At 35.0% G+C, this 22,414-nt stretch overlaps 2 protein-coding genes across 3 annotated transcripts; both read left to right on the top strand.

Moving 5' to 3' along the window:
- Positions 1-10,299: 10,299 nt before the first annotated feature.
- LOC130941841 (receptor-like protein 35) lies at positions 10,300-13,628 on the top strand. The gene is given in 2 exon segments (XM_057870455.1): positions 10,300-12,997; positions 12,999-13,628. Coding segments are annotated over 2 exon segments (2,586 nt in total). The 5' UTR covers positions 10,300-10,871; the 3' UTR covers positions 13,459-13,628.
- A 2,420-nt stretch (positions 13,629-16,048) lies between these two features.
- LOC130941454 (receptor like protein 27-like) lies at positions 16,049-19,501 on the top strand. 2 transcript variants are annotated; one of them, XM_057869961.1, is made up of 2 exons: positions 16,201-16,402; positions 16,597-19,501. In XM_057869961.1, the coding sequence occupies exon 2, from the start codon at positions 16,654-16,656 to the stop codon at positions 19,156-19,158; it is 2,505 nt and encodes an 834-aa protein (XP_057725944.1). In that variant the 5' UTR covers positions 16,201-16,402; positions 16,597-16,653; the 3' UTR covers positions 19,159-19,501. The 2 variants fall into 2 exon arrangements, with proteins under 2 accessions (XP_057725943.1, XP_057725944.1); XM_057869960.1 differs by having other exon boundaries at positions 16,049-19,501.
- Positions 19,502-22,414: the final 2,913 nt, after the last annotated feature.

Raw genomic sequence — 22,414 nt, 5'->3', positions numbered from 1 at the left:
AACTTTCATTAATGTTGGGCTTGGTTGCAATAATATTTATTCTTGGCCCAGCTTGTAACATTTGCTTTCCTGATGGATTTGGATCAAGCATAGGAAGCATTCATCAAAATCAAATATGGGCTAAGTTGTAACAACATTTGAGCTTGGCCCATTTTAATTCAACAATTCAGCCATAAGGGTCAAAATGATATATATCAATGCTGAATTGGAAAGCAAATTCACATTTGGGCTGCAGCATTTTATTTTATTTTCGGCCCAATTCAATTCCTGCATTACAAAATTATTAATTAGCATATAATCAAATAACATTGTATTAATAATTTTGTAATTAGATATTTTAATAATGTTTGTTAATCACAAAAATTAATTTGGAGTTTTCCAAACTCATCAATCTCCCCCTTGATGACAAACATTATTAAAATTGAAATGGAAAGAAAATAAAGATTAGAGTACAAGTACTCCCTTTGAGGATTGAGTTTCTTCCCTTTTGAAATGTTACATGGCTCCCCCTTAATATGTGCCACTTTTACCAAGAGTAACATAAACCTGTAACATTTTTAATCAAGCTACAAAATAACAATGTTATTCAACATATTTATTTGAGAATGTTGAATGCTTGATTTATGAGCAGAGTGTGGTGATAATCAAAACTCATTTGTTATCATAAATGATTTTCTGCTCAAACTTCAACCAAAAATTCAAACATTTTCCTGTTCAACATATCAGAGCAAAATAACATGAAGGAAAATATTTGTAGAGCAAAATAAGGCAATTTTTGATATTTTAAACAATTTACAGGAACTGCCAAAAATACATTTTCAAACCAATAAATCTATCAATGATTAATCAACATTTTGACATAGAAAATCAAATATAAACCAGATGCTAACTCAGAATTTATCTAAACATGATATCCTAAATGCAGTTTGCAGTTTGAACAATGCAAATAATATCATCAACTAATATGCATCTTTCGAACAAGAGAGATCATGAATTTTCAATTTTTGAAAATTTCATCCCTGTTCCTATTCTTCTTATCCCCTGTTTTTCTTTGTTTCCAATTTCAATTTTGGAAACTTATTTTCCTCCCCCTTTTGTCATCATGGGGGCAGCTGAACAAAATATGAAGAATACCACAAAAATAATAATAAAAGATAACAGAGGTATATCCAAGTATCACAGAGCAGGGAGTTTAAAGTTACGCTCATACAACAAAAAAAAAGGATTGAGCCTACTTGTGCCAATATCAAGTAAAATAAAAGAAATACTAATCATCAGACAGATTGTAATCAGAATCTGCAGCATCTTCTTCACTGCCAGCGCCCAGATCCTTTTCCAAATTTTCCAGCATCATGCTCACTCGCTCTTTACATCTCCCCCAGGCACGTTCATTTTCATATGCCAGCTTGCGAGCAGCTCTATGGAATTGAATCATGAGAGTGGACATATTAGAGAATTCGGTGAGGATTTCCCTTGAGGACTCAGTGGCTTTAGAAGATTCAAACTGGCTTTCAAGGTCACTGTCCATTGGCATCGGTTTCTTGCTCTTTGTCCCTTTTACCGCACCACCACCTTTGATCATGGAAGTTTTGTTCTCCACAGACTCATTTGTTAAATCTACCTTATAGTACTCAAAAATACACGTGAGAAACATTCCATAAGGCAAATTAGCCTTTTTGGTACTTTTCACACAGTCCCACATATGTCTGATCATAAGATAAGCAAATGAAATAGGAGTAGAAGTAACAAGGGCAAAAATGATTAAGGAATCAGATACAGTTACCCTATTGTGAGAACCACTCTGTGGAGTTAAAATGTGAGTGATGATGCGATGCAGCAATGAATTGGTTGGTCCAAGAGCTTTATGAGTAGGGACCGTGCCATCTAATCCAGACATGTTTGCACAAATATGGCTGAGAACCTGCTTGTAAGTTATCCCAACATGATCATCCCATTTGTCATTCATGTATACCTTTGGTCCCTCGTCCGTGTACCCGAGGGCGGCACCCAGGGTTTCCGAGTTCAGAACCATATGCACACGTTTCACATAAGAGTGAAGAGCACCATCAATCATTCTGAGGTTCGCATAAAATTGCCGAACCAGTTTTGGGTATACCATTTTGTGAATGTGTAGCAAAGGGGTCCACTTGAGGTTATCGAACAGAGGTTGCAAGATAATTCCTTTAGTTGACAGATAATCGAGGTTCACTAGGTAGGAAAGACAGATATGCCTCTTTTCCAGAATTTCTTGATGGAATTCATAAAATGCACATGTCAGGAATCTGGATGGATCAAAATGAGAATGAGGCTTGTGAAACCTGTTCTTGAACTCCAGTGACTCAAGATTCGCTGGTTCCCTGGTTTCATGCAACACGAAACCTTTGGGCTTCTGAGAGCTTTTTCCTGATGTGTGTGGTGTTGCCTTCTTTGGTGATCGCGGCGGTGGAGAAGGAACGGGTGAGGTCTGAGACGACTCTTCACTGGGCTCCTTGTTTTTGCCACGGCCAGAACTCTTGTGAGCAATCTTCTTTCTCATGGTGGATGTTGGCTTGGCAGATTGAGAGGGAGAGGAAGAAGATGTAGAGTGAATGTGAATATGAGTATGTGTTTGGGGAGTGAACGGTTTTTGAGAGAGATTGGTTCTTCCACTCTTTCTTGATGCGGTTTTCTTTTTCATCATGGGGAGAGAGATAATGGGGGTGGAAGAAGAAGGGTTGGCCGAAGGTGAAGATGGGAGGGAGGGTAAGGAAGCATTAAATGTTGATTGGAGAGAGATGATGGGAGTGGTTAATGGTCATTATGTGCGGTTATTAACCAAGGCGGTTTCCCAAGAATTTGAAAAGAAGATTCCTTGAATCAAGGGATTAGTTGGAGAGAGAAAGATTTGATTTGACATTAACTACTTCCAATGAGATATGAAATGACACTCAAAAGATTTGATCATCATAAAGTGAGGAATCATTAAAAATTCAATGAGGGGTCAAACTTGATTATGTGGGTCCATTAGAAGCTAAGTCTGCGCAGCCTCCCCCTGAATCAAGGCTCCTCCATCATGCCTTGTTTTTATCTCGTCCATTCCTACGAGATAAAACTGGACAGCATCAAAAATTCACAAATTTTCAACATTATTTAAATCAATCATTCCCAAACTTTTTCTTAACAAACAGAATCTATCTTCACAGAGGGGTTTTGTAAAAATATCAGCAAGTTGTTCTTCAGATTTTACAAATTGAATATCAATAGTACCCTTTTGCACATGTTCTCTAATGAAATGATATTTAATTTCAATGTGCTTTGTTCTTGAGTGCAAAACAGGATTTTTTGAAATATTTATTGCACTCATGTTATCACAAAATAAGGGTATGCTATTGATCTTTAATTTGTAATCCTCCAATTGAGTTTTTTAACCAAATTAATTGCGAACAACAAGCAGATGCGGATATATATTCAGCTTCAGCTGTGGATAGAGCCACTGTGGCTTGTTTCTTGCTTGACCACATGTTGAGCGAGCTTCCAAGGAAGCAACACATGCCCGAAGTACTCCTTCTATCCACTCGATCTCCCGCATAATCTGCATCACAAAACCCTACTACACAAAAGTCATCAGATTTTGGATACCATAAACCATAATCACATGTTCCCTTAATGTACCTAATGATGCGTTTAACAGCCTTTAAATGGGATTCTTTTGGGTGAGATTGAAATCTTGAACATACACCCACACTTTGAACAATATCCGGTCTAGAGGATGTAAGATACATTAGTGAACCAATCATTCCTCTATACCGTGTTTCATCCACATCTAGGCCATCATCATCCTTTTCAAGTTTAGTGTTAGGATGCATTGGTGTTCCCATTGGTTTGGAATTCTCTAAGCCAAATTTCTTTATCAATTCTTTTGCATACTTGCCTTGGTGAATAAACGTACCACTAGGAGTTTGTTTAATTTGGAGGCCAAGAAAGAAAGTTAGCTCTCCCATTAAACTCATTTCAAACTCACTAGTCATGAGTTTTCCAAACTCTTCACACAAGGTTTCATTGGCCGATCCAAACACAATATCATCCACATAAACTTGAACAAGAAGGATATCATCATTAGAAACTTTAATGAACAAAGTAGTGTCGGTGGTTCCCCTTTGAAAATGATTTTCTAATAAGAAGGCACTAAGCCTTTCATACCAAGCTCTAAGAGCTTGTCTAAGACCATAAAGAGCCTTTGAAAGTTTAAAAACATGATTAGAAAAATCTTTATGTTCAAAACCGGGGGGTTGGGCCACATACACTTCTCTATCAATAAAGCCATTAAGGAAAGTACATTTAACATCCATTTGAAACATTTTAAAACCTTTATGGGCAGCATAGGCAAGAAGCAACCTAATTGCTTCCATTCTAGCTACCGGAGCAAAAGACTCATCAAAATCTATTCCTTCTTCTTGATCGTACCCTTGGGCCACTAATCTAGCCTTGTTACGAACAACTTGTCCATCCTCACCAAGTTTATTTTTGAATACCCACTTAGTACCCGTTACCTTCTTACCATCCGGATGAGGTACTAAAGTCCAAACCTTATTCTTGTCAAATTGAGCAAGCTCCTCTTGCATGGCCTTGACCCATGATGGGTCTTCAAGAGCTTGTTTGACATTGTTGGGCTCTATTTGTGACAAGAGAGCAAGATTGTTAGGCTCGGTTTGTCTTTTGGTGGAGGATCTTGTGGTTACACCTTGAGAGGGATCGCCAATGATGAAATCATGAGGATAACCCCTCATGGACTTCCATTCTCTAGGCTTTCGGACAGGTGTTGAGCTTTGATGAACTTCTGATGGTCTCACTGTTTCAGTTTCTCGTGTCTGCTCAGGAGACAAAATGGGAGTTTCTCCTTCAATCTGACGAGATAAAACAGGGCTGACAGATTCTTCATTTTCCACAGTTTTGGAATTTTCTTTACTTGTTCCATCCTCTTCACAATCTGAATCATTTTCCTTTACAATACTGGGAATTAAGTTAGAATCACAAAAGGTAACATGTATGGATTCCTCTATAGTCCTATGCTCTTTGAGATAAACTCTATAGGCCTTACTTGTGGTGGAATATCCAACAAACATTCCTTCATAGGATTTTGGATCAAATTTTCCAAGGTTTTCCTTATTGTTAAGTACAAAGCATTTACATCCAAAAACATGAAAATACTTAAGATTTGGAGGGGTTCCTTTCCATAGCTCATAAGGAGTTTTCTTTAACCCTTTTCTAATGATTGTTCTATTCAAAATATAACATGCTGTGTTCACAGCTTCAGCCCATAAAAATTTGGGAATTTCATTATCACATAGCATGGCCCTAGTCATTTCTTGAAGGCTTCGATTCCTTCTTTCAACCACCCCATTTTGTTGGGGGGTTCTAGGGCATGAAAAATTATGAGAAATCCCTAAGTCATCACAGAATTTTTCAAAATCTTGATTTTCAAATTCTCTTCCGTGATCACTTCTTAAATGGGCAATTTTCAAATCTTTTTCATTTTGAATTTTCTTACAAAGGGTGGAGAAGGCATAAAATGCATCATTCTTATGAGCAAGGAAAAGTACCCAACCGAATCTAGAGTAATCATCAACCACCACAAGACCATAGTGTTTACCTCCTAAACTTTGAGTTCTAGTAGGACCAAAAAGATCAATATGTAACATTTCCAATGGCCTTTTGGTTGATATTCCATCTTTTGATTTAAAAGAGGATTTTACTTGTTTGCCCAATTGGCAAGCATCACAAGTAAGATCCTTATCAAACTTGATGTTTGGAATTCCTCTAACCAAATTCTTTTTAACTAGCTTAGAAATTTGGTACATGCTAGCATGACCCAACTTTCTATGCCAAAGCCATTTTTCAGATTCAAGAGAGGTAAAGCATGTTACATTTTGTTCCTTTAAATCCTCAAGAGTTAATCCATACACATTATTACATCTTTTAGCTTCAAATAGAACATCCCCAGTTTTTGCACAAACTACTAAGCAAACAAGTTTCTTGAAAATAACTTCAAAACCCAAATCACACAATTGACTAACACTAAGCAAGTTATGTTTCAATCCATGTACAAGAAGGACATCATTTATACAAGATGAGAGATTTTTACCCACTTTCCCAACAGCAACTATTTTTCCTTTTGCATCATCACCGAATGTGACAAATCCTCCATCATATTCATCCAGCTTAATAAAGAAGGCTGTCTTTCCGGTCATATGCCTAGAGCATCCGCTATCCATGTACCATGTGTTCTCTTTTCTTTTGGATGCTAGGCACACCTGCAAAACAATGCTTAAGAGACCTTAGGTATCCAAATCTTTTTGGATCCTTTAACGTTAAACCATCTTCTATGTCCTAAGCCATTGTAATCAAAAACAACTTTACAAACTTTGTCACCAATCATTCTTTCACCAAAAAAACATTGGATAGGAAAGTGTCCATTTCGATTGCATAGTCTACAAAATCTAGGAGTTGCTGTTTTGTTAAAGCAAGTTGGGTCTTGATACTTTGCATCATTTGAAGATGAAGCAATGTTTTCAAAATGTGGTTTTTCAGATTTATAAAAGCCCAACCCAGCTTTATCATAAAGAGGTTTTTGACTAGCCAAGATTTGATTCAAATTTTCAGAACTTTGGGTGAACTTGGCTAAGTCTTCTTTAAGTCTGTTAACTTCTTTAAGCAACTCTTCATTTTGCTTAAAACAATTCACATATGCAAGGACTGAATGGTCACTTTCACAACTTTTAATTTGGGCTCTTATCTGCTTATTCTCTTCAACAAGATCACAAGCAGTCTCGGCCTCTCTCACTTTTTCTTTTAGAAAACTGTTTTCAGCTTGAAGAATGGTGACTTGTTGTTCAAGTTCTTGATTTTCCAGTAGAAAGCATCTTATTTTTTCAGAAAGGTGGTCTATCATAAGATGAAGATCTTCAGTGTCAGGGTTATGAAAGACTACCTGATGTACATGATCTGCCATAAGGCACTGTTGGGACTTGGTTTCTGATTTTTCATCATCATCATCTGAGTCATTTTCCAATTCTTCCCATGAAGCCATTAGTCCTTTCTTCTTTCCTTTTTTCGGCTTTTCTTCCTTCTTCAACTTGGGACAGTCAGATTTGAAATGCCCCATTTCCTTGCAATTGAAACAGGTTACCTTGCTAAGATCTTTCTTTGTCCTCCTGGAGCTGCCGCCTTTGCCTTTGAGCTTTGCCATTTTCCTGAATTTTTTTGCAAACAACACAAACTCATTTTCAGAAGAGTTATCACTGGATTCATCATCCAGAGGGTTAGTCACAGAAGAAAATGCAATTCCTTTCTTTTTTGAATCCTTTTTCAAATAGGAGTTTTCAAAAGCAAGTAAGTTTCCTCTCAAATCATCAAGTGTCATGGAATCTAAGTTGCTACTATCAGAAATAATTAGGGCTTTTGTTTCCCACTCTTTTGTGAGACACCTCAACACTCTTCTCACTAGCACAGATTCTGAATGTGTGATTCCAAGAGCATCTAAGCCAATAGTGATGGCATTGAACCATTCGAACAGTTCATCGATGGACTCTCCTTCCTTCATTGTAAACATTTCATATTCCCTGTTTAACATGTCTGTTCGAGTCTTTTTTACAATGGTGGTTCCTTCATGAGTGATTTGCAACTTGTCCCAGATTTCCTTTGCCGTTGTGCATCGTGATACTCGTCGGTACTCCTCAAAGCTGATAGCACAATTGAGCAGATTGGTTGCCTTGGCATTTAACTCCACCTTCTTCCTATCTTCCTCGGTCCAGCTTGCTTCTGGTTTAAGAGAGGTTACTCCTTGAGCATTTGTGGTAGTTGGAAATTTAGGACCTTCCAAGATGATCTTCCAAAGTCTGTAATCCACGGCTTGTACAAATATCTTCATCCTCTCCTTCCAATAGGTATAGTTTTTCCCATTGAAAAGAGGAGGTCTATTGCTTGATTGACCTTCAACCAGATTGTAAGACACCACATTTGCGCCACTATTTTCTGCCATGAGGATCTTTACTCCAAGCTGCAAAGCTTGATCTCTTTGAGACCAAGCTCTGATACCAATTGATGGTTTCAGTGGCTAAGAGAAGGGGGGGTTGAATCTTAGCCCCTTTTTGCTTGCTGACACTTGCTGGACTTTAGATGAGACTTTTCTGTTTTATCTCGTTCCTAGTCACGAGACATTTTCATTTTGTCTCGTCACTTGGCATGAGACATTTTTGATGCTGCATCTTGAACAATAAAAACAGAATTGAAGTAGGAGAGAGAGAGAGAAGATGACACCCAGATATATCCTGGTTCAGCTGCTAAGTGCAGTGCAGCCTACATCCAGTCTCCATCACAACAATGATGGAATTTCACTATAATCATCCAGATTACAACTTGTAAAGTGCTAACCCAACTTACAAGGGGATTCCCACAGAATCATGAAACACAACATAGATGAACAAAGGACCTCTAAGACATCTATGGCTTTTTCTTTTAATTTTGCACTCTCTGTCTTTTTCCGCTCTATGGCTTTTTCTACAAACCTCACTGTTTGCCTTTTTCCATGAGACTCAAGACATGACAAAATTAAACAGAAAAATACTAAACAGAAAACATTGAAGGAGAAGAAGAACTGCTAGCTTAGGTAGCTCTGAGAACTCTGTGCCTTGCACTCTCAAATCTTACTCCTTGCTCCTTGAATCAAACCATGATTGTTCACCTCTTTTATAGAGAAGTGAAGCCTTCATGGTTGAAACCCAAAACCCGAGCTCAGTTTCTTCCCTTCAACAAAAACCGGTTCGGCCATACAGAGAGAAGAGGTAACTCATGCAAAAACCAACATGCAAATACCTCTAGTCCTTCCTTGGTCACCACTCTTCATCAATCCGAGCGCTCCATCCTTGGCTTCCTCTCCAAGATGGATTTCTGGCCCTTGATGATTCATGATGATGATGACTTCATCTGCTTCAATCTCTGCCTTCAACCATCACTTCGCCACTCTAGCTACTCCCTGTGGTGGTTGAGCAGAATCAAAGACAAGCCATGCCTCCAAGGATCTTCTCTTCTGGCCGAATCTACTTCTTTCTTTTTGGGTATGAATAAGCCAGGATCTCATCACAAAATCTTACTATAAGTGATGCAAATCTTAGCCACAGCATACTTTTCTTTTTCTTTTTCGTGCCATCATCATGATGGTCTTGTAGCTTGTTCTCCCTTCCTTTCGGTAGCTTACATTTGCTTCCATGGCTACCAATATTTTCTGTGTAATAACCGAAGAGAGAAGAAGAAAGAGATGAGAGAGAACAGAGAAAGTAAAGAAAAGCAATTCAAAACAAATTAAATGAAGATAGCTTGCTTTTACTTCCCTGGGTGGCGTGCAACACTAATCATAATGATTCCCATCAAATCAAAGTCAAGTTCTCTCTCATGTTCCCCATGCTAGTTAATTAAATTTCAAATCCTTTCAAAGAATGAAATGGAATCCGTAGGAAGCTTGATGCTTTGCTTCATGGATTCGAATAAAGCATGGAAACTTTCATTAATGTTGGGCTTGGTTGCAATAATATTTATTCTTGGCCCAGCTTGTAACATTTGCTTTCCTGATGGATTTGGATCAAGCATAGGAAGCATTCATCAAAATCAAATATGGGCTAAGTTGTAACAACATTTGAGCTTGGCCCATTTTAATTCAACAATTCAGCCATAAGGGTCAAAATGATATATATCAATGCTGAATTGGAAAGCAAATTCACATTTGGGCTGCAGTATTTTATTTTATTTTCGGCCCAATTCAATTCCTGCATTACAAAATTATTAATTAGCATATAATCAAATAACATTGTATTAATAATTTTGTAATTAGATATTTTAATAATGTTTGTTCATCACAAAAATTAATTTGGAGTTTTCCAAACTCATCAGTATATTATGTATATTTGTTTTGTTTAACGAAATATTCCGTTAATTCTAACATTTTTATCACGGTAGGGACTTAATTATAAAATTTGATATGGTATAGATACTCAATTAAAAAAAATATATAAAAACCTAATTAAAAATTTAGTAAAACTATAGAGACCGACTTATTTTCTACAATAACTTCTAAATTTACATATTATCTAATATCCCTAAGCAATATATATAGTATTTTAATTTATACTATATAATATAATTAATTTAACTCTCCACGTATCGCTTGGGTCTTAATCTAGCCTTAATTAATTGCATTGCAGTGCATCTCAGTTGGTTATAAGTCCTCATTAGTTGCTTACTTACCTTCAATCTGAAGTAACCCATTTCTATTGCGCACCAAATTGATAAGAGGCCATGGGGTCTCTTTTGTTAATGCAATTTCGAATCCTCTTGTGTCTACATTTCTTCTTCTCTTCTTTGTCTTGGTCACCACTTTTATGCCACCCTGACCAAATCTCCGCCTTGCTTCAACTAAGAACTCACTAAAACTTGATGAATGGGAAAATGGAACAGATTGCTGCTCGTGGCCTGGTGTCACGTGCGAATCCACGTCCGGTCACGTGATTGGTCTCGACCTCAGCCGGCGTGGGCTTGAAGGTAAAATTGATTCTTCAAGTAGTCTTTTCCATCTTACTCATCTCCAAAAGATCAACCTTGCTCACAATCGTTTCTATGGTCCTTTATTACCATCTCAGCTTGGCGGGTTTGTGAATCTTACACACTTGAACTTGTCTTGGTGTTTTTTTGAAGGTGATATTCCTTCTGAAATCTCATATCTTTCCAAATTAGTCTCACTAGATCTCTCAGGTAACTTAAATCTAACATGGAAAGAAACCACTTGGAAGAGGCTGCTGCAAAATGCATCAGCTTTAAGAGAGATCTTTCTAGATGATACACATATGTCTTCAATCAGTCTAAGTTCTTTGTCTTTAATCACAAACTGGTCTTCCTCTTCGGTTACTCTTGGTCTTGGTGACACAAATGTGAAGGGTTATTTGACAAGTGATATTCTCTGTTTGCCTAATCTTAAAGAGCTATATCTATATGAAAACACAGATGTTCAAGTCCATGTTTCTAGATTGAATTGCAATGCTTCTGTTAGTATTTTGGAGCTATCATTGTGTGAGTTCCAAAGATCAATGATCCCTTCATCTTTCTCTAATCTCACACATCTCACTTCTTTGTCTTTGCCTGACTGTGGCCTTAATGGTTCAATTCCTTCTTCACTTTCAAACCTTCAACATCTCACTCACTTGGACCTTTCATCTAATAGTATCTTCGGCTCGATCCCATCCTCATTTTCAAACCTTCAACATCTCACTTACTTGGATCTTTCAAACAATAATCTAACTGGTGCAATCCCAGCATCTCTTTCAAAGCTAAAGCTTCTCACTCATTTAGACCTTTCACTCAATAATCTCAATGGTTCCATCCCTTCATCTCTTTGGAAGCTTCAAGATCTCATTGTTTTGGATATTTCTTACAATGAACTAACTGGTCAACTTCCAGATATATTTGGTGGGCTAAAAAAATTGCAAACTCTTAATCTTCGGAAAAACAACATAGAAGGAAAGTTGACATTCTCATTGTTTACATTGACTCAACTTTCCATCTTGGATTTTTCTTCTAATAAATTTGAAGGGCCCTTACCTAATCAAATAGCAGGTCTTTCAAATCTGACTAAAATATATCTGGATGACAATTTGTTAAATGGGACAATTCCTTCTTGGTGTTTATCTTTGCCGCTTTTGACAGATTTAAACCTTTCAAGTAACCAATTCACAGGAAATTTAAGTGTAATCTCATCTTATTCCTTGCTGTACTTAAATTTATGCGGCAACAAAATCCATGGAGATATTCCAAAGTCGATTTTCGACCTTGTGAACCTCACTGAATTGTGTTTGTCATCAGATAACCATGGTGGTTTTGTCAATTTTTCACTCTTCTCCAAACTTCAGAACTTGTGGTCTCTTACTCTTTCAGGCTATGAATCAATATCACTAAAATCTGATGTCAATGCCAATTACACTTTCTCCAATTTGTACATGTTGCGCTTATTTTCCAACACCATTCTTGACTTTCCAAAGTTCTCAGGAAAATTTCCAAGGTTGCACATACTTGATTTATCCAATAACAAGCTCCAAGGCAAAGTCCCCAAATGGATACATGATTTGAATTCTTTATATCTTATGAACCTCTCAACAAACCAGTTGACATCAATAGATCATTTCTCATGGCATGGCCTGCAATACCTTGATCTTAGTTCTAACCTGATGACCGATGAAATTTCATCCATCCTTTGCAATGTAAGTAATCTTGAGGTTGTCAACTTGTCACACAACTACTTCACAGGAACAATTCCGCTATGCCTTTCCAACTTATCATGTCTTGAAGTTTTGGATCTACAGATGAACAAACTCTATGGCACTTTGCCAGATACCTTTTCTATGAACAGGTACCTCAAAAGTTTGAATCTGTATGGAAATCAAGTAGAAGGCCAATTGCCTAGATCTTTGTCCAACTGCACAGAGCTGGAGGTTTTAATTCTTGGCAGCAATGGAATAGAGGATACCTTTCCCTATTGGCTTCAGAATTTGACATCTTTGAAAGTGTTGGTCTTAAGAGGCAATAAGTTTTATGGTCCCGTTGGTAATAACTTGACAACCAAGCATCCATTTCCAAGTTTAATTATCTTTGACGCATCAGGCAACAACTTTAGTGGCCTGTTGCCAAAGGACTTCATTGAAAATTTTCAAGCCATGAAGAGTGTTGTACATGCTGAAGTGGGAAGTGTTTTCAGTTACATGAATCGTCGTTTTTACTCTGTAAGTTATGAAACTCAACCAGAGTATGCTAATTCTGTGACAGCAACAATTAAAGGGGTCAGCAGGGCTTACACAAAAATTCCAACCGTCTTTGTATATATTGATTTGTCAGAGAACAAATTTGAAGGAGAGATTCCAAATGTTATTGGAGAGCTTCAAGCACTCATAAACCTCAACCTTTCACATAACAGAATTGTTGGTCATTCCACATTCAATGGGAAAGTTGACAAACCTGGAATCATTAGATCTCTCCTCAAATATGCTTACTGGAAAAATTCCTACTGAATTGACAAATCTGAACTTTCTTGAAGTCTTGAATCTATCCCAAAATCAGTTGGTCGGACCAATACCAAGAGGAAAACAGTTTGATACATTTTCAAACGAATCCTATGAGGGAAACATGGGGCTATGTGGATTGCCATTGTCAATTCAATGCAACAATAGTGTCCCTTTACACCAATATCCATCTTCCGAAGCTGAAGACAAATTCGGATTTGGTTGGAAACCAGTGGCAATAGGATATGCATGTGGAATGGTGCTTGGAACTGGCTTGGGATTTTGTGCTTTCTCAATTGGAAAACCTCAATGGCTTGTGATCATGTTTGGAGGCAAAAGAATCAAAAGAAGGAGGCGTGGAAATCGGCGTGCAAGAACAACTTAATGGCCACAACTTCTTCTTCTTGGGGCCACTCTCAAGTTCATTATTGCATGGGAAATTTGTTTCAGATGTTGGTTATTGCTGTTGTGTCTTTTTATATTTATTTGTTTTGAGGTTGTAATTTTTCTTTTCGCTTTTCTTTTTTTTTTCAAATGTCTGCAAGTCTTGTTTTATAATTTGTAAGTGTGTTGCTACATATATATACGATGATGTTGCAAGCAAATTATGTTTTTATAGTAGTATATAATTGTCTCCCCTATATATTATATTTTCTGTTTTCATGCAAATTCAACACCACTACTCGTTAGTTTTCACCTCTCTCACTTAATTCTACTGTTTAATTGAGTGTCCCAACTCTTAAACAAGCACACACTTGTCAATATCTTTACTAATCTCTTTATTTAATACAAACTAAGCCATCAGCTGAAAGCAGAGAAGTTAATTGCTATACAAAGAGATGTTAGGATATTACAGAGATGAGAAGTTGATCAAGAAAATGGGAAAGTAAGAAGCAGTTTTGGCAGTAAAGCTGGATTCTAAATGTATTTGGTTGAGAGAAAGGGAAAGCATAAGACATATCAATATCACACACTTGCATGTTGCATGCATTTGTGAAACATAACAGAATATATACTCTTATGCTTCTAGTTGCATAAAGTTGCATTTCTGCTTGTAGTTGTTAATTAATTATATTGTTTTATGTTTCTTAAGTATGTTGTTACCTATATACTTGATGAGTTGATGTTGCAAACAAAAATTGTGTAAGTATATAATTGTCTCACTTTATTCAACTGATTTACAATCTGAAATTCTGAATAGTGGTGCTCATGATTCTTAAGTTTTAAGGCATATAATGTGTTGAAATGTCTAACTTAAAAACTTGTATGGGCAAATTATTAGCTTGGAAACTGAAGATCAATTTCCCAATTCAATTATTTTGGACATATCATGCAATAATTAACTTCACTGACCCGTAACCAAAAGCCTATCTAAGAAGATGTTGGAAAGTGCCGAGTAGCTGCAACTGCAACTACATTGAAAGTGGTTATGGCCCTACGTTACAATAAGCAACAGTTGTAGCACAATATCATACCATCAATTCATCCCACCAAATACGTTCTTGTTACAAAGTCTTCAAATGTACAATTTTTTCCAACCCTTTCCTCAATGCATGCTTGACTATTAGGATTAGGGAGCTAATGTAAATAAATAAAATAATATAAGTATTATTTAATCTCAATCTATATTGACAGATAACAATAATAATAATATAAACAAATCACAATTTATTTTGTTTGATCTGAAAAATATTTCCAATTTAATTTTATTATTAACATAATTAAATATAGTAGTGGATAATTAGTATATATACAAGAAATTTTGCATTGAAAAGCACACTAAAATTATTATTAAATTTTTGTCACATTTTTAAATTTTTTTAGATTTATTTATCGTTTGTATTTTTTGAATTATTTCTTTAGCAATATAAATTTTTGGTATCATTTTAGTAGTTTTTTTTTTTTTACTTCAACAAATAATCCGCAAAAATTAAAGAAAGATTTGAAAAAGTAGACAATGTATGCATGCAGGGAATAAGGGAGAAAATATGAGATGGGTTGGGTGAAATTGATAAATTTGATCATCACAACAATATTATTATAAAAAAAATTCACAATTTATAATTTGTTTGATCTGAAGAATTTTTTCAATTTAATTTTCTTATTACATAATTAAAATGATAGTAAATAATTACTAGATATAAGAAAGTTTTCATTAAAAAGCACCTTAAAATTAATTTTTTGTCATATATACATAATTTTATTTTCATTATATCTACACTAGAAAAAAAATTATTTTTAGTAACAATTTTTTAGTTTTGATAACATAATGGCCACTATATATCTTATTTAACTTATATTTTTGTACTAATTATATATTTACTGTTATTATTTTATGTTATAATAATTATATATTACATTTTTTTAGCGACAAAGTATAAGACGAGTAATGTTTAATTGTCGATAAATATATTGACGGTCATTTTTACTGCTGCTAACAGCACAAAATAAGGCTATTAAAAATAATTTTTTTAGTAATGATATAACTAATATTCATGTGTTATTTTTTAAGTAAATGAACATTTTTTTACCATCTAACAATTTTTAACTATTAATTTTATATGAAGACAACTACATATGAATTTTTACCACAAATTAATCCCGCCAAAGACGTTACGAAATCTTCAAAGTAAATGGTCATTTCTTCTACACATAGTGGGTTCTACTTTGTTGACTTTGCATGCGCTTGTTTAGTTGTTTTATTTCCACTTTCTTTCTCAATTGTCCATTCTATATGGACACCGATCCTCCACTTTTTGTCTTCTGCGCGTCTTCACCATTAACAATAATGAATGAGAGAGAAAGAAAAAAAAAAGAATAAAACAGAATAGAATAAAATAGAATAAATTTACAATTCCGAATGTAAACAAAATTAAATTGGCTGGGTATAGGTGGCCGGTGTTGTAATTCCAATTAAAAAAATATCCATAAATAGATGGATCCTAATAGATGAGTGACATACCAATACCATTTTCAAGTAAGCCATATATACATACATAAAATAAGCAAAAGGTTGAATCAATAATCAATGGGGTATTTGATGTTGTTGGTTGTTAGAGTGGTGTTGTGTGTGTATATGTTTATGATGTTCCATTTTGCATGTTTGTCTTCTTCGCATCTATGCCATTCCCAAGACAGCTCTGCCTTGCTTCACTTTAAGACCCATTTCATTTTTAACACTTCATTTTTTGAATATGAGTGCCCCCATGTTTATCCAAAGATGAGTACGTGGGAAAATGAGACAGATTGTTGCTCATGGATGGGTGTCACGTGTCACTCTGTGTCTGGTCACGTGATTGGCCTTGATCTCAGTTGTGGTGCACTTGTAGGTAATATCTATCCCAACAGTACTCTTTTTCATCTTACTCATCTCCAAACACTCAATCTTGCTTTCAATTTTTTCAATCATTCTCCATTGTCATCTCAGTTTAGTAGGTTTGTGAGTCTCACATACTTGAATTTATCTTATTGTCACTTTGAAGGTGATATTCCTTCTCAAATCTCACACCTTTCCAAATTACAGTCACTTGATCTCTCTTTGAATGATGGTTTAAAGTGGAAAGAAAGCACTTGGAAGAGAATGCTGCAAAATGCAACTGCTTTGAGTGAGATTGTATTGAATGATACAGACATGTCTTCCATTACCATAACACCAAGTCATTTGTCCAATTGGTCTTTCTCTTTCTCTTTGGTTACTCTTAGTCTTCGTTGTACAGGAATAAACGGAAACTTGACAAGTCACATTCTTTGTTTACCCAATCTTTATGAGCTCAATCTATATGGAAATGAAAACATTCAAGTCCATGTTCCAAAGTTGAATTGCAATACTTCTCTTAATGTTTTAGATCTTTCATGGTGTCAATTCTCAGGATCACAAATCCCTTCTTCCTTCTCTAACCTCACACATCTAACTTCTTTGTACTTGACTGGAAGTGAATTCAATGGTTCAATCCCATCCTGGCTCTCAAATCTTCAACATCTCACTCACTTGGACCTTTCATTGAATGCATTCACTGGTTCCTTCCCATCATTTCTTTCAAACCTTCATCATCTTCTTTACTTGGATCTTGCACAAAATAAGCTTAGTGGTCAAATTCCAAATGTGTTTGATAGGCTAACCAAGTTGCAATTCCTTCGCCTATTGGGTAATAATTTCCAAAGGAAGTTGCCATCTTCTTTATTTGCCTTAACTCAACTCTCTTCTCTGGATTGTTCTAATAATGAAATTGAGGGACCACTACCTAACAAAGTAGCCTTTTTAAATCTCACTAAATTATCCTTACAAGGCAACTTATTAAATGGGACAATTCCGCAGTGGGCCTTATCCCTCAAGTCTTTGAGATACTTAGATCTATCATATAACAGATTCAGAGGGCACATAAGTGAAATTACATCTTATTCCTTGGAGTATTTAGACTTGTGCAACAATGAACTCCAAGGAAACTTTCCAGAATCAATTTTCCATCTTGTCAACCTTACTCATTTGTGCTTGTCTTCAGACAACTGGAGCAGTATTGTCCACTTCTCAATGTTTTCTAAGTTTCAAAACTTGGAGTATCTTTGCCTTTCAGGTTGTAGCTCATTATGGCTAAAATCTGAAACTAGTGTTAATTACACTTTCTCCAGTTTGAGGGTACTGCAGTTGCTTTCTAGCAATATTACTGGTTGGTCAAAATTCTCAGGAAAATTTCCAGAGTTATATTCTCTTGAATTGTACAACAATAGTCTTCAAGAAAAAGTGCCCAAATGGATACATGGTATGGATTCATTATTTTATTTGAATCTCTCACACAACAATTTTACATCGATGGTCCATTTCCCATGGTATCAACTTGAATACCTTGATCTTAGTTTCAACTCGATGACTGATGACATTTCTTCCTTCTTTTGTAATGCAACCTCTCTACTAGTTATCAACTTGTCCCACAACAAATTCACAGGAACATTTCCACAGTGCCTTGCCAATAGCTCATCCCTTTGGGATTTGGATCTACAAATGAACAAACTTCATGGGACTTTGCCAGATACCTTTCAGTATCTTACTACACTAAATCTCAATGGCAACCAGTTCGAAGGTCTATTACCGAAATCATTGTCCAAATGCTCAAGACTTGTGGATTTGAATTTCGGTAATAATCAATTTGAGGATACATTTCCCAATTGGCTTCAGAATCTATCAAAGTTGGAAATACTGGTCTTACGAGGCAATAAGTTGTACGGTCACATTGCAAATTTGAAATCTGAAAACATATTTCCAAGTTTGATTATTTTTGACATATCATGCAATAACTTTAGTGGCTCATTACCAAAAGCATACATACAAAATTTTCGAGCCATGAAGATTGTTGATGATGATGTGCGAAGCCATATGTCTTATATTCAAACATATTGGGCTATTAGTGGCGACACAACAGAAGAATATGACAATTCTATGATTGCAACAATTAAAAGTATCAGTCTTACTTTTAAGAAAATTCCAGATGGCTTTGCAATTATCGATTTGTCAGAAAACAAATTTGAAGGAGAGATTCCAGATGATTTTGGAGAACTTGGGGCCCTCATAGGACTCAACCTTTCACATAACAGCCTCATTGGTCCTATTCCCTGCTCTTTGGGAAATTTGACAAAACTGGAATCATTGGATCTCTCTTCAAATATGCTTACTGGGGATATTCCTACTGAATTGGCAAATCTGAACTTTCTTGAAGTCTTTAATCTTTCCCAAAACCAGTTGGTGGGACCAATACCCAGAGGAAAACAGTTTGATACATTTTCAAACGATTCCTATCAGGGAAACATGGGGCTATGTGGATTGCCGTTGTCAGTTCAATGCAACAACAATGTCCCTTTGCCACAATATCCATCTTCTGAGGCTGAAGACAAATTTGGATTTGGTTGGAAACCAGTGGCAATAGGATATGCATGTGGAACGGTACTTGGAATAGGATTGGGATATTGTGTGTTCTCAATTGGAAAGCCTGAATGGGTAGTGGTCCTCTTTGGAGGTAAAAGGACCAAAAGGAGGAGCCGTGGAAACCGCCGGCGTGCAAGAACAACTCTGTTTCAGCTTTTTGTTGTAATGTAAATGTGTAATAAGTGTATGTCTTGTGCTCTTGTCTTTACTTTATGGATGTCTACAAATCTTAACGGTATTTAAAGTAAGTACTTGTTATATAGTTGTAAGATATGTTGCAAGTGAATTCTGTTTTCAAAGCCTATATATGTGTGCGAGAGTTTCTTGGTCCAAAACTTCTTCACTTGCACCTTCCAAGTATCCAGAAGACTAGAATAACTATCATTATTATGCATGGGTTCTGAGTTATTAGGAGGTAAGGTGTTTTGAGTGTTCATTCTTTTAGTAATTATGTTAGAACAATTACCAAACCATTAGGAATATCTCCAATACAATCTGATTGTTTTTTTTCTTCTTTTTTTATGTAATGTCAATCTAAAATAGTTAGATAAAAAGATACTAATTCTCTGGTATCCATCATCAAGTAATACCTGATACCAACTCTCAATGCAAGTTGAAAATGTTTCTATGTTCAAAACAAAAATTAAACCATCTATACTTAGTTAGAAATAAGAGGATTAAACTCGGATGAAGATGGAGAGTATTTTACATACTTTGATTCTTAGTCAATTATTTGATCAATCCGATTAGGTTGTTCTCTAGAATTAAAATGTTGTGTCCAATAATAATAGTACTTCTTCTCTGTTTACAATACTAAAAAAGAACAAATATAATATTTATCAGAATTTTGATGAGGCTAAGATTATGTTACATTAATGATTAAAGAGTTCAATATGTATTATTTATAAAAGGTATGCTATTGTGAAAAAGTATTAGAGATGTGAAGTACAAATTTATATTGAGAGTGTTCCATGATCCCAAGAAGTGTGCAACAAGACATGCATCTATTAATTTATATTAAGATGGTTGCTGGAAAGAGTTTAGATTGGTCAATTCTTTTGGATTCGACCTGTGATCATATTCAATGAGAGGTCTTATGATTTATGTTCTGTCAAATATCCCATGGATTGAGGAATAGAACAAATGAGTGTATTATGGGAAAGGTTGGGTGCTATGAGTGGATGAAGCTCTCCAATAACATTCAGAATCTCTCCTTTAAATTTGTTTCTCTCATAAATCAATATTATACAAAATTGTGAGAGTATATAATTTTCTCACCTTATTCAAATGGTTTACAATCTGACTAGTGGTGTACATGCATGATTCTTGTGTCAATAAAAAGCTTTGATAGAAAAATGTATTTAGTAAAATAATGATTTTTCATCTTTGATTGTGAAAAAAACCTAAAGTGATATCTCTTTTTCCTTTAAGTTTACCTACTACGGTATCGACGTGAATATAATCTCCATCAAACAAACGTAACACTTTAGCTAGTACACGATTAAGCCGCTAAATATTAAAAACAAGCTATAGTCTTTAATTCCGGTAATTATATTGAAGTACAGAATTGGTTGAACATTACATGGCGTCCACTCCATCAATATAATAAACAGGATATGAATGTATTAACCAAATCAAAAATATTATTCGTACACTAAAATTAGCTACTAAAATTAACTATTAATATATTTGTATATAAATATATGTTTAATTTAACTTATTTTCAATTTATATTTATATTCTAATATATATTTTATACTAATGACTGGTTTTAGTGACTGATTTTAGTATAAGTAGCATAATCCTAACTAAATTCAATGGTTATGGAACAGAAAGCAACACATTGAGAGTGGTTATGGGCTTATGGCCCTACAATAAGCAACATTGAACTACGTTATCGTAACATCAATTCATCCCAGCAAATACCTTCTTAAAGTCTTTATAAATATACAAATTTTCCAACCCTTCCTTCAATGCATGCTTGACTATGGGGATTGGGGAGTTAATATAAATAAATGTAATAATTATTATTTATAAAATAATATCTAGTGCTCCAAAAAAAATTTTAATTGTTGCTCTTAATCTTAATCTATAGTAATTAACAGGTAACAATAATAATAAGAAAAATTCACAATGTATTTTGTTTGATCTGAAGAATATTTTTAATTTAATTTGCTTATTAACATAATTAAATTACTATATAATAAGAACATTTGCATTGAAAAGAACATTACAATTATTTTTAGATTTTTGTCACTTTTTTAATTACTTTTTCGTGACTTATTTTTTGATTGTATTTTTTGAATTATTTTTGTCAATAATATAAACTTTTGATTTAATAGTTTATCTTTTTCTTTTTTTTTTTAAAGAAAAAGCTCAACACAACAAGTAGAGCGAAAAAGACAGTAAAATATTTACGTAAACAGTAAAGTAAAAACACCTGGCTAATAGCTACCCATCTGAAAAACTCCAATGTTTATTCCTTTGTCATCTCTGACATTGCCATCAACAACAAAAAAGATCTACACCTAACCACTTTCATGAAAGACATATGGATAATCTCTTCAACCTCTTTTCCTTTATTCTGAAAAATCATTCTGTTCCTTTCTAGCTAGATGTTCCAAATAATCGCACAAAAACACGTCATCCACCTCTTGTGCTCCTCTTTGCTAGTTGGTATCTCAGTCCAACTTATAAAGTGTTCCTTCAACGTCTCCGGGCATGACCATTGTCTTCCAACAAATGATAACCAAACACACCAAACCTGCCATGAAAAATCACAACCAAAAAATAAATGGTGACCATATTCAACACTTTTGTTACATAACACACACACAACATCTTCCTGATTAATAACTCCTAGCCGGCTCAGCCTCTCCTTCCTATTGACCCTACCAATCAAAGCAAACCAGACAAACAGTTCAACTTTTGGTGGAACAAGACTTTTCTAAATTGTCCTAGTAAAATTGTAACTTGTTATATCTTTCGGAATAATCTCCTTTTGCAGTACCTGCATAAAAGAGTTAATAGAAAAGACTCCTTGTTTATCAAATTTCCATATAACTCTATCCTCTCTGACATGAGCCAATTTGACCAGTCTTAATCTTTTTCTTTTACTTCAATAATGAATCGGGGAAAATTAAAGAGAAATTTAAAAGAGATCATCTATATATACATGCAAGAGAATGGAGAAAATATGAGACGGGTTGGGTGAAATTGATAAACTTGATCATCAGTCATCACATTATATTCTTTACAAATTAAATATATATATTTTTTATTTTAGTTATAAAATACTAGGAATAAAGCATTTAGATTATTCTCCAAAAGCATTCGATCATAATTGAAGTGGTGCATCGTTGTTGATCACAAATCCTACGTCATTACGTTGTTGAAGGGTCGAAATAAAATGTTCATTTTGAATAGT

This window comes from Arachis stenosperma, chromosome 7, assembly GCF_014773155.1.
Source record: "Arachis stenosperma cultivar V10309 chromosome 7, arast.V10309.gnm1.PFL2, whole genome shotgun sequence".
Classification (NCBI taxonomy): domain Eukaryota; kingdom Viridiplantae; phylum Streptophyta; class Magnoliopsida; order Fabales; family Fabaceae; genus Arachis; species Arachis stenosperma.
The sequence above is the reverse complement of the archived record's forward strand: the minus strand, read 5'-3'. Positions and strand labels throughout refer to the sequence as shown.